The 12883-nt window shown below is 46.6% G+C and overlaps 1 protein-coding gene across 2 annotated transcripts in view; it reads left to right on the top strand.

Moving 5' to 3' along the window:
• The first annotated feature begins 709 nt into the window (after positions 1-709).
• The window catches only part of GLE1 (GLE1 RNA export mediator), a 171872-nt gene continuing 159698 nt past the window's right edge, over positions 710-12883 (top strand). The window contains exons 1-2 of one of the 2 annotated variants that reach the window (XM_078646607.1): positions 801-936; positions 10221-10367. Coding sequence is in view for 1 of the 2 variants with exons in the window: in XM_078646606.1 (XP_078502732.1) it covers positions 841-936 (96 nt within the window). In the remaining variant the exon portion in view is untranslated. Of the gene's footprint in view, positions 937-10220; positions 10368-12883 lie in introns of both variants that reach the window. The other variant, XM_078646606.1, reaches the window with a different exon arrangement.

Genomic DNA, 12883 nt, shown 5'->3' with positions numbered 1-12883 from the left:
TTCTCTACCCAGTCACCTCCGCCTTACACAGAACCACATTTCCTTCAGAAAGGAACTTAAAACCTGGCTATTCGATAAATAATGCACACCCTCCTCCAAGCGCCTTGAGACCCTCTGGGTGAGTAGTGCGCTATACAAATTCCTGAACTTGAACTTGAACTTGAACATCCAAAAATGCTTGCTATATCTGTTACATGTAACCTGTAAATACCAAGAAAAACATTTTTTTTTTTTTTAAAGTGTGTTTTTTTTAGTTTGTTTTTTAAGTTAACCTTGAATGAGCTGGAATCAGCGATTAATAAAAAAAAAGTTTCTAAAGAAAAAAAAACCTTGAAGTTGCTGTACAATAAAGAGTGAAGATAGAAAGGCTCCTCCTCGCCGCCGGTGCAGACATGACCCTGAGGGGAGCCTGGCTCTTGTCCGTCCTCTGTTTCGGTGCTCCCGTTTGAATCCACTGGAGCGGGACGCTTGTCCTTCCTCTCTTCTAGTGCTCCCCTTCTGTCTCAGCCCGTTGCGGCGGACACTTGTCCTTCGTCTATTGTAGTCCAGCCCCTTCTGTCTCTTGAGGGGGGACGCTAGTCCGTCGTCTATAGTAGTTCTCTTCTTCTGTCTCTTAAGGGGTATCGTCCGTCGTCTATTGTAGTCCTCCCCTTCTGTCTGCGCTCGCTGCGGCGGACTCTTGTCCTTCTTCTATTGTAGTCCTTCCCTTCTGTCTGAGTCCGCCCAGGAGCACTCTTGTCCTTCCTCGATGTCCATGCCATTAAACCCGGTGTGTGGCTCCCCTGGTTACCGGTGAGTCCTTCCTCTCTGTCGGCGGCGCCGGTACCGGCTCTGTCGGTCATGGCGGTGGAGCGGCGCTGGGAGACGCTGGAGGCGCTGAAGGCCTCGCCCAAGGGCCGCCTGCGGTACGACCGGGACTGGCTGCGGCGGGGAGAGGTGAGAGGGGGGTCCCGGGGGGGTGTTATTTTAATTTATTTTATTTTTTATTTTATGCGTTTTTGTGTTTCGTGGACTTTCCCCGAAGGTGTCAGAGGCTTCACAATAGGAACAGAACTGAAACAAGAGGAGAAAATTACAAGAGAAAATACAAAAGCAAAAGTTACATTACATGAGGCAAAAGTGACGTGTGCAGGTTACAAAGGCTACAAAGTACAAGTAGAGGTATAATGCTCCAATAAATGGAGGACACTCAAACACAAGAACAAACGTGACGTAGGCACTGGTGGCACTTGTGTAAGTGTCGAAATCCAAGAGAAGGCGGCTTAAGTGAAGTCTAATCGGCCTCTCTTGCTAGTGTTTCTGTGTGGAGTTGGATTCTTCGGGGGGGGGGGGGGGTGACTGCCACCGCAAGGAATCATCACAGCCCTTTCCAGAAACCATCACATTCACTCCATTCATCTGAGCTCCACTCCCAGGCAGCTTCACTCAGAGCAGTGTGTCAAGAGTTGATGCAGAACCAGAACAGTAGCAAACTCCAAGGACCAAACAATCACCACCCCAACACGAATGAGAGGGCAGGTGGATGAGGCTAAGAAGGGTTAACATTAAAATGCAAGTCAGCCATTCCTGGTGGTTTTGTAACCATTGCATTATTTCCATCACAATCATGTATTGAAAAGGAAGCCAAGTTCAGGAGCCCAGAGGAGTGTTTTAGAGGGGAGGCCACCCCACCACTGTAGTTATCACTGTCACTCTGCTAAAGAGTAGCTTCACGCCTCCTGCCTGCTAGGGCCGGTCCCGCTTTATTTGGTTCCCACATATAGCATTTCACCCCTTCAAACAGAGAACCTGTCTAATGTATTACTGCCCAAGCTCAAAGGCTCAGGCGGGCTACATATTAAACAAAATGTAGACTTCAGATGAACTAGAATTTTTGATAGATTACAACAATGTTTTAACTTTTCCTGCATCTGCACCGTGACCAACTTGTGGAATTAATTTTTTAATGCAAAGTGGGGTTTTCAAACAGGTACCTGCTCAGAAAACTACACAGTTGGACAGCGCTGCTAGTCTGGGTAGTGCAGGGACATGGCAATTACAAATTGGACGAGTCCCACTTTCACAGGGCCTGCACCCTGGCACCATGGGTTTCCGCGCTCCATTCTTAATCTGAAAAGTATGCTTTTATTCATGTCCTATGTTTTTTAGGTCTCGGCTAAGCGCGCGGAAGCGCGTTCTCGCCGAGAACCTATTGTCGCCGTGTCTGCTTCCCAGGAGACAATCCTGGCTGCGCGCATCGCTTGGAGCCGATTTGAAACTGGCACGCTCCACGCTCGCCGTGGCTGTCTCCTGGGAAGCGCAAACATACACAGGCACACCTCCCCCTGCACGCATGCGCACACACACACACGAGCCCACATACACGCACGCACACAGAGACACTCCCCACCCCCCGCCGTCACACACAGAGACACACACACAGGAGCGCACATACACGCACACATACAGAGACACCCCCGCCGTCGCACACATACACACACACACACGCGCACACACACACACACGAGCGCCCCCCAAGGCCCACTTACCGCCAATCCGGTGTTCTGTCGCCTCCGCGGGGCTCTCCCTCAGGCATGGGAGCCCCGCGTCACCACTGCTCCTCGGACCAGGAACTCCGTGGGCGCGGGCTTCGCGCACAAGACGGAAGTCCCGCCCCCACGCTAGGTTTCGTTTTCGAGGGCGGGCGCACATATTGCAGTCATTGGCCATTTTAAGAAGGGCTCGCTCTCCTGTTCAGCAGCTCTGTCGCTCTGCTTTCGTATCTTATCACGGTAAAGTAAAGTAATGTTCAGCACAGATTATATGTATATGTCAGGGGACCTCCACACTGATTGTCGGATCGCAACACACAGGAATTTAAGTTAAATATTATGCCTCTGCCTTTGTAAGCATTTTTATTATTTTGGCAGCAAGCGCTTTGCCTAAAGTTTTGTCAGAATATCTCCACAGGATCCGCGTGGGTTTGTATTGCGCCTAGAGTGCGTGCTTGCAGAACGCCGCGCTTTGACAAATTGTGAAGAACTCAATAGCTCACATGGTTTCACTATAAATGAGACACCGCGACAACGAGAGCCGGTGACCTGAAACATTCCGAGGGTGACAGAGCGCCGATCAGATGGGTGTGGTTTGTGTATTATTTCTGGGGTGCAATAAGGGACGCTGGAGTATTGAGAACACCACTGTGCCTCTTTTCTGAGGTGAAATCTCCAGATAAAGTCCTGCAGGTGGCTGTATGGGGTACCGGGGATCGCAAGGAACGACTCTGAGTGTCCATTAGTGCAGCAGGTGCAGTAATACCGCGACCCAGAGGCCTGAGGGCTCCGACTGAACCCTGAGTATTGATCTATCTAATGGTTCAAACAGCAGCCAGGGGGACATTTCCTCTCTTGCACCAGGGCCCATGACACCCGGCCACGCCCCCAGCTGTAGGGGGGTCTGTCCTGTGTTGGTGACTGCAGGGTGGTGTGTAGCGGGCTACAGGAGATATCTCTGTTTTGGGGTGCAACCTCCTGACAGATTGCACTGCAGTTGACTGTGGTGTGTAGATAATTCGGGGGTAATGTCTGTTCTGAGTATTAGTGGCTTCAAGGTGGTGGTGCAGTGTGCACGAGGACCTGTGGCTTCAAGGTGGTGGTGCTTTGTGCACAAGGACCAGTTGATTCAAGGTGGAGGTGCTGTGTGCACGAGGACCAGATGCATCATGGTGGTGGTGCTGTGTGCACGAGAACCAGTGACTTCAAGGTGGCGGTGCTGTGTGCATGAGGACCAGAGACTTAAAGGTGGTGGTGGTGGTGCTGTGTGCACATGGAATGGTGGCTTGAAGGTGGTGGTGCTGTGCGCACGATAAACGGTGGATTAAAGGGTGGTGATGCGAGAGCTTCATACAGACTTTGCTAAAAATGTAATGCAACACATTGTCATATACAATGCCAATAACTCAAACTTTAATGCTGTGAGACCTATTGCATTGCAAATGCTTGTCTTTAATATGTGCTCGCTGCAGCAGTTCCACAGCCATTCGGAGTATCGGGGCACGCCTGCACCCATTCACTTACAGGTACTGTAAATCTGCACTGCAGCCCCAGTATGACGTTTAAACCTGTCCCGGGGTGTCCGGGGACGCGAGAGTTAGACTATCCTCTACGGTGCTACGCGGTACCTCAAGGGAAGGAGAGGCAGAGAACTTAAATAGGCTTCTCAAAGAAGGTTTTATTTGTGTGTAAGTCTTTCTCCTTCGGCTGGTGATGCGTTCTCTGGCGAACGCCGCAGGGTCATAGGCCGGAGGGCGGGATTGATCCAGGGTGGCTCTAGAGATGGTTCCACACGTCCTCCGAACCCAGGGTCTCCGTATGAAAGAGAAGAAGACAGAGGAGTATCAGGACTAGGTAAGCTACGACACAGTGAGGGACCGGGAGTGAGGGAAACCCGTGCAACGTGGCATATACAGTTCGTGTCAGGACAGGAAGTGCTCGTGAGGGGGGGGGGTTAGGGGCACTTTACACTGGCTGTACAGGTCACTCGATAACAGGCGGGACTCTACTTCCCATCCACCCTGCCATACGACCCCGTACCTGTTGTAGGCACGCTCCTCCCGTGGGACCGTGGCGGGGCGGCTCGCAGAATCGTTGGCCTCCTGGCTTCTCCGTCTCCTCCGCTTTCCGCTGGCTAACGTCCTTCTCCTCCTCACAACGACTGCTCACACGCTCCTCTGCTCGCTTCTCGGGAAACGCTGTCCGCCACTTCCGTGTTCCGGGTTCCTTTTGACGCCGGCGCGTCATCCTCCGGGGGCGGGGCTACCCATGCAGTGTCCAGCCCCTTAAAGGTATAGGTGTCGTCCAAGTCCGACGTTGGCCACCAGTATTCAGGGTCGCCGGTTCTCCAGTCCGAGTCCACGTCAGGGTCAGGCGGCTGTGGAGAGGGAACGGAGTCAGGTGAGACAGTGGGGTCGGACCCGCCAGTCTGTGGTCCGACCCCCCACTAGGGGCTCCCGGAGACCCACCCTGTCACAAAACCACTTCTGCATCTTTTGCGTCATACTGGTATGGCCTATTTTAAACAGTTAAATAAGCCAACAGGGAGATACTTAAACCATGTTTAAGCAAAGGACCGTCACTGAGATACTCTGAAGTTTCCAAGTACCTAGAGTCCGATTATGTTTCCTGAATGCAGTAATGTAGTTACAAAACATTCAGGAGTCCACGCTGAAGCAAACTCTCAACCCAGGGCCAGCAGTATACATGGGTAAGCGGGTTCTCATCATTTATCAGTGGAAGTTGGAACCGAACAGACTGACTAAGAAGTGATCATACAAATTGACGGGTCTGAGTCACTGACACCCATGGTTACTACCTGAAAACAGGATAGAACGGTCAGGAAGCATGTTAAATAGTGTAATATCTGAATGGACCATCAAAGGGAATATCAATGACCTAATCACACATTGGACAAGGTTTTATTCTCTAATGCTTATCCAAAAGTGCTGCATCTTGTCCAGTTGTGCCTGTCGACAATGTTCATTACCACCGATGATGCATGTAGATGTTTCCGTGTTCCATTTTAATTGTCCGCATATTATGTTGTTAATGGTTTACAGATTTATTGTTCAGAAGTTGGGTATTTTCAGACTGCGTTTTGGTCATTTTATAAATTTCATGGCTGCAGAATCATCATAATAAGCCCAGTGCCAGATCGAGGTCAGGAGTGTCACTTATTGAAGGTGCAAGCTATCGTGAGTGTTTGTTAAATTAGGAAACTGCTTTATTTAGCTATGCAAAAACAAGATGATAGATGAAACACTTAAATTAATCCCAGCTACTGGCAATCACTCGGGCCATATTGTAGTCCATTATGTTTCACCCACCATGCCATTCTAGACAAAGCCCTGCCTTATGCAAATCAGTACCACCCTTGCTATGCATGTCAACAGTCTTTTCTGAACTTCCAGATGAAGCTCCTTCCAGAAGGGACCACAAGTTTTATTGCAAGTATTCCTGCCGTCACCTTTTGTATGTTTGCTGTTATTGCCCTAAGTGGCCAAGGGTATGTCCAGATGTGGATCTCGTGCACTCTGTGCCAAGCTAGAACCGACTGAAAAGGCTGAATCAGGCCGAAACCTGTCTTGGGTTTCTTGTGTTCCGGTTCAGAGATGACCTGTTTAGGAAGCTGGCTCTGTATATGGTATGCCACTAGGTGGTTATACTGTTGTTATTCAAAACTGACGAGTAGGTGGTGAACCAGACCTTGTTTTAATTGCAACCATTGCAATAGTGTTATCAAAGGCAACCATATCCAGCATCCAATGAAAGGGCATAACATCAAGCTTCAAGTTGACGCTACCTGCGATTCCATGAACCTTATTTACGCATTGAAATGCCCCTGTGGGAAGTTGTACATTGGTAAAACTGAACGCAAAATTAAAACTCGTCTTAACAAGCATAAATCAAACATCAGGTTGAAAGCTGAAAAATCCAATGTTGCGATGCACTTTGCAGAGGCTCGCCACACCATTGCACAACTCAAATACATTGTACTTGAAATTCTTACTAAACGTGAAGGCATTGACAATAACAAACTTTTGCTAAAACGTGAACTTGAATGGATCTATCGACTACAGACCCAGAAGCCACACGGTCTTAATGACCGCATCGAATACAGTTGTTATCTGTAATGTTTACACATTATTCATTGTCCATGATCATGTTTACTTAACACTGTAACTGTTTATTTACATTGGCTCCCTTCTCCTTATCCTTTAGTGTACCTTACACGTCACTTTCACCACACTCCAAGATGGCCGCGACCGTACCGTATCGGTATCAGTCCGTCGTTTATTTCACTTTTTTACCCCACGTCACAACCCCCAGCGACATATATCAGTGCACATTTGCCGGAACCCCGCGCAGCGTTTCCTAACAGCACACGGACGGCATCCCTAGCCACCCGACACTATGAAGTAAGTCTCCGTTCTCCTTGGCTGCACGCCTACTAGTACGTTATCTGTTAAACGCGTGTTTATGAACCACACGTGTTAACTTCTCCCTCACTAACCCCTACCCTCACGTAGCACTACGAGCACTAGCATACTTTACCGAAGTCTATGCAGCAGCACTTTCACCCCATGAGCACGTATCAGATCGACATTTCGACCCAAAGCACCCTACTTACCCAGTCCACTTTGCCTTCCTCCACAGCGCTCCGTGATCAAGGGCCCTCGCCCGAAATGCATTGGAGATGATTGTTCATAGAATTACCTGTATGGAGTACATGTCGCCAATTGATATGCAACTAATATCAAACTGAACATTTTTGCTGAATAAAAGCATCAAAAGTTTAACAAGTTTATGAATCAATTCATTGATCACCCCCGGAGTGCCTAATCAGGGGATGTATTGGCAGATTTCTGCATACACTACCTATATACTGTTGTTATGCCACTAGGTGGTTATACTGTGCACAGAGTGCAGGGGTTCTGCAACAGCGTACAGGGCTCAATGTAAAACCCAAAGTGCTCTTAATGGTAATGTGGGCGAGTAGCCTTCGGCCTAACAGAGGAGAGTAAGACATTTATTGCACAACATTGACCAAAAATGGACACACGACTCAAGAAGGTGAGCCACACCAATTTTAGAAAAATAAGCTTTGTGTTTTAGTTTAAGATCATGATCTTTCCAATAAAGTAGGACCGTTTTTAACTAAAAATACTTTTCACTTTAAAAAGTCAACACGTCAAAGTTATCATATGGAGGAAAACAATTATGTGGTTTAACAGGTAACTACAACACTTACAATTCCAGTCAAATTACAAGAACGGTTATGGTACACTATTGCCACACCCTGCATAGTTCCTATTAGAACGTGCTTACTCCCAGGGTCAATCGCTTGAAACACCCCAATAAACAAAAGTCAGAAAAGTTGTAAGAGAAGGAGCACTGTCTATTTAACTAGTTTGTCATAAAAAAACTCTTCATTTTAATCACATTATTCTCAATGAGTCGATTAAAATAAATCAGTAACACAGATTATCTCAAAGAAAGCATACAATTGGCATGTATATTCTTTGTAATCTTTCTTTTATTGCTTGTTTCACATTTATGACAAATGAGGACAAAGGCGACCTGCTTCATCCCACAACATAAGGACTTCTTAAGGGCAACAACTTTGTTGCACAAAACCCTAATATCAAGGCTATATGTTTTGAAGAGAACACCTTAACTGTGATTGACCAATAGGTGGATTTTATACAAAAACTTGTTAATACCTTCAAGCAAAAAACTCTCAAAAAACAAAAGGTGCAAGCAGGAAGAGTGAACAAAATTGCGTTAACTTTAACGACGTGGATTATGAAAAGATCGCGTAATCAATTGAGGAGACAGATAAAAAAGAATCCTAAAAATATGGATTTGTGTTTAAAATTAAAAAGGGTTAATCGCAACCTGCAGAAGTTATTGTGGGACAAAAGGAATTTTAAAAAAACATTATCTTTGGACTAAAGTACTCTTTCGCAGTAAACAATCAAATTCCAGAGAATTCTGGACATTGACATACAGCTTAGCCACGACCAAATAGATCAGCTGTTACATCTTCCCTAACGGAGAACGAGTGGATCAGGTTCCTGTCTATACATCTTAAATCCTGGTGGGGATAAAACACAGCTGAAAGTTATGGCGAATATGATCGAAGCAACAAGGAAGGAAATGATACAAGATATTGATATAACGAACAAACAAATATGTAAGTTAAACCAGAAAAAAAAATGGTGCGCCTGTCCCAAACAGTATCCCGTTTGCACTTTATAAGAATGATTCCAGTTTATGGTCAAGTATCCTGACGAAGGTATTCAAGGAAATTGTAAGGGCATCATTGATACCAGAAACTTGAAAGGGATCGCCAATAGCTTCAATTTATAAACAAGCATTTACAATGCAATGGTTTCGCCTTTTGAAAAGTTTGAGCTATTGGCATTGTAAATGACAAAATTTGTATTTATGTGTTGGTTTTGAAAACAGATAAATAAATGGCATTGTCATATACAATGCCAATAGTTTAATCTCTGGCAAATGCCACACAAAAACACACAGACACACACACACACACACAGACCCACACACACACACAGACCCACACACACACACAGACCCACACCAACAGAGCCACACCAACAGAGCCACACCAACAGAGCCACACACATAGTGCTGACCCAGTGTGAGGGCTCATGCGCCTCCTCCCATGCATCTAAGAGTTCCCCTGCGAAGTGACATCCGGGGTGCACATGCCTCTGTGTTAGCCACTGCACTGGTTCCCCCAGTGCTGCGCTGCCAAGTCGATATGGCGTAACGATCAGAGCTGCCAACTCTGGCGTATCGGCGTCTGCTCAACACTGTGATTCTGGGCAAAACACTTAGGGCCAGATGTAGGTAGCCAAATACCGGTCGGTAACGGCCGAATTCGGCCGTTACCGACCGGTATTTGGCTACCGAGATGTAGGAGGACAGAAACGGGGCAAATCGGTAATTTTACCGATTCTGTAAATATACTGGTCGGTAAATTTACCGACCGGTATTTTTACAGAATCGGTAAAATTGATATGTAGGTGGGACTCTTATGAGTCCCACAAGGCCTAAGAAATCGGTATTTTACCATCAAATTCAATTTGATGGTGAAATACCGATTGAGGTGTGCATGCACATGTGTGCATGCACACCTGTGCCATATGACAGGCAGACCTGCCCTTAGGGCAGGTATGCCTGCCACATGGCCCCCGTACCTTTTTTGGGGGTGCTAGAGGGTGTCAAAGTGACACCCCCTGCACCCTTGTCAAAATCGGTATTTACCGATTCGGTAAATACCGACCGGTAATGCCCCATTCATTCCTATGGGCTTCAAAGCCCATAGGAATGAATGGAGCATTACCGGTCGGTATTTACCGAATCGGTAAATACCGACTTTTAAAGATTCGGTAAATCCACATCTGGATTTACCTACATCTCGGTACTTCTATTTTACCGATTCATAAATACCGAATCGGTAAAATTCGGTATTTATGAGTCGGTAAAATAGAATTACCTACATCTGGCCCATAATCTGTGCCTAAAATGAATGTGTCAGTCTGTAATGTAACAATAACTTCGGGTTGAGTTTGCGCTATATAAAACTGCAAAAGAAAAAAAAACATGATGGCTCATGTGACTTCGCTCTCTCTGTGCTTTCCTCTATTTCTCCAGAGCTGGGAGGGCCTCTGCCTCTTCACCAAGAAGTGCAACCGCTGCTTCTCACCCAATGCAGAAATAAAGAGGACGCCTGCTCCAAGGCACAGTCACCAAACACGATCTGCCTAGACCCTGTGTGTGCTTCCCCCATCCAAGGACAGAGTAAGAAACACGGTTGCTGAAAAAACAAACACTGGGTTTTGAGCGAAGTGTTCACACTTGACACTTTATCCTTCCACTAAGGCGCCCAGACCCTGATACAGTACAGGTCTAGTTACAGTAGTTGAAAAGTAACCACTGGCGTCTACGTATGGTTGTTATAATTGTCCTAAGACTTTCCTGAAGTTACTAAGCATTGCCTACGGACATTGTTACTGTTACACACACTTGCCCGCCACACTTTTCAGCAACTTGCTGAAATCCCTGCACTAGTTAAAAAGAGCTCCCCGGAGGAATCACAGCTCGTTAATAACCACATTTGAATGAAGGTATCTTAATTTCCCGAATATCATTAATGCCCCAAATTTTAATCATTCCTAGGGTCTCAAATCTACGTCAGACTTGAAAAATAACAAATTCAAAGGGAGACACAGCTTCACATTTGGAGTTAGACCACTGTGGGTCTGCAGAGACAGACCTTCACAGTCAAAGCGCACAGGCCCTCCTGGGTGGATCTACACGTCTTACCTTTCCATTCTTGCTGTGGACCCGAGAAGCAATCAAAGTAAATGGGAAGTTCGAAGAGGGAACTGAAAGAGTGAGCAGACCTGACACTGCAAGCGAGCAAACCCACACCACATAGCTTACTATGAGGTGTTAGGAGACAACAGGCAGCCAAGAAGATTTCAAACGTCTAGTTAAAAACAGCCTGAAAAAAGTATGTGAGAAGGCAATCCACAGCATTAAGCACTGGCACACGGACAGCGGGAGGGGGGGGGGACGGGAAAACGGACAGCGGGAGGGGGGCGGGTTAAGCAATCCACAGCATTAAGCATGGGCACACGGACAGCGGGAGGGGGGGCGGGAACGGGCAAACGGACAGCGGGAGGGCCCTCCTGGGTGGATCTACACGTCTTACCTTTCCATTCTTGCTGTGGACCCGAGAAGCAATCAAAGTAAATGGGAAGCTCGAAGAGGGAACTGAAAGAGTGAGCAGACCTGGAACTGCAAGCGAGCAAACCCACACCACATAGCTTACTATGAGGTGTTAGGAGACAACAGGCAGCCAAGAAGATTTCAAACGTCTAGTTAAAAACAGCCTGAAAAAAGTACGTGAGCAGGCAATCAACAGCATTAAGCACGGGCACACGGACAGCGGGAGGGGGGGGACGGGCAAACGGACAGCGGGAGGGGGGCGGGTTAAGCAATCCACAGCATTAAGCACGGGCACACGGACAGCAGGAGGGGGGGTGGGAACGGGCTCACGGACAGCGGGAGGGGGGCGGGAACGGACAGCGGGACATCGCGCAACCCACCCCTGCAAAGGACACTTCCGAAATGGCGAAAACAAAGCTTTAAAAAAAAAAAAGAAAAGCACCACCCACCGCCGCATGACGTGAGCAAAATGCAAAAAACTGTCGGGAACGCCCACGAATCTGGTCCGGCCATGACGGACAGATCTCAGTTCCAATGGCTAGCCTCCATTTATGGAGCTAGCCAATGGAACAGAGAGGCGGCACAAACATCCATACTGTAACTCATAAGATTTCGCTTGCGCGAAAGTCTGCTGCGCAGCTTTCGGCGAGGCGAAACCTAAAAAGGAGATTGGTCTTTGCTGGAAAATTACAGACTACGTACGCTCCAGGATACCAATGCTAAATTATTTGAAGGGGTACTGCTATCAAAATTAACAGAATGGGTAAAAGATAAGCAGATAATCCCTCCGAACCAAACTGGATTTATACAAGGCTTCGGTACTACCACAAATATCCTTGTGTTATCTGTATTAATGGACCAATACATTACAAAGAAATAACCACCATACTTGTGGATTTTAAGTCGGCTTTCGACTGTGTGCATAGAGATATTTTGTGGCAGAAATTGATAGATCAAGTATACCACTCTCCCTTTTTTAAATTAATCCAAATTCTTTACACTGACACACGGGTCAGAGTCCGGATGGGAGATGGCCTAACAGTAACAGAAAAAATACCACCTGCTTTAGGTTTGAAGCAAGGATGTGTACTGGCCCGTTGCTTTTTAACGTATTTTTAGCTGATCTAACGCAAGCCCTGGATGAGGTGAATGCTTGTCCACCTAAATTAGACAATACTCCAATATCAAACCTGCTATATGCAGATGATGTTAACCTACTTAGTCAAACGTAGGTTGGTCTGCAACGCCTGTTAAATAGGATATCTACCTACTCTAAGAAAATAGAATGGTGATCAAACGAAACAAAGACAAAAATTATGGAGGTTAACAAATACTCAAGGTCAAACATAAGTATAAATGGATTTAGGATAATTTACAACTAGAACAAGTTAGTACATATAGATACTTAGGAGTACTATTTGATGACAGAGGATCATTCCAACCACATAAGATTGACATACACCGGAGAGCAAATATACTGCTAGCGGCTTTCAGAATCATACAGAAAACCATAGGAGGGCAGAGTTTTGGACCATTGTTATAAGTAATATCAGCAGAACGTTTGCCAACTCTAACATATGGAA

Source organism: Lissotriton helveticus, chromosome 5_2 (assembly GCF_964261635.1).
Source record: "Lissotriton helveticus chromosome 5_2, aLisHel1.1, whole genome shotgun sequence".
NCBI lineage: Eukaryota > Metazoa > Chordata > Amphibia > Caudata > Salamandridae > Lissotriton > Lissotriton helveticus.
The sequence above is the reverse complement of the archived record's forward strand: the minus strand, read 5'-3'. Positions and strand labels throughout refer to the sequence as shown.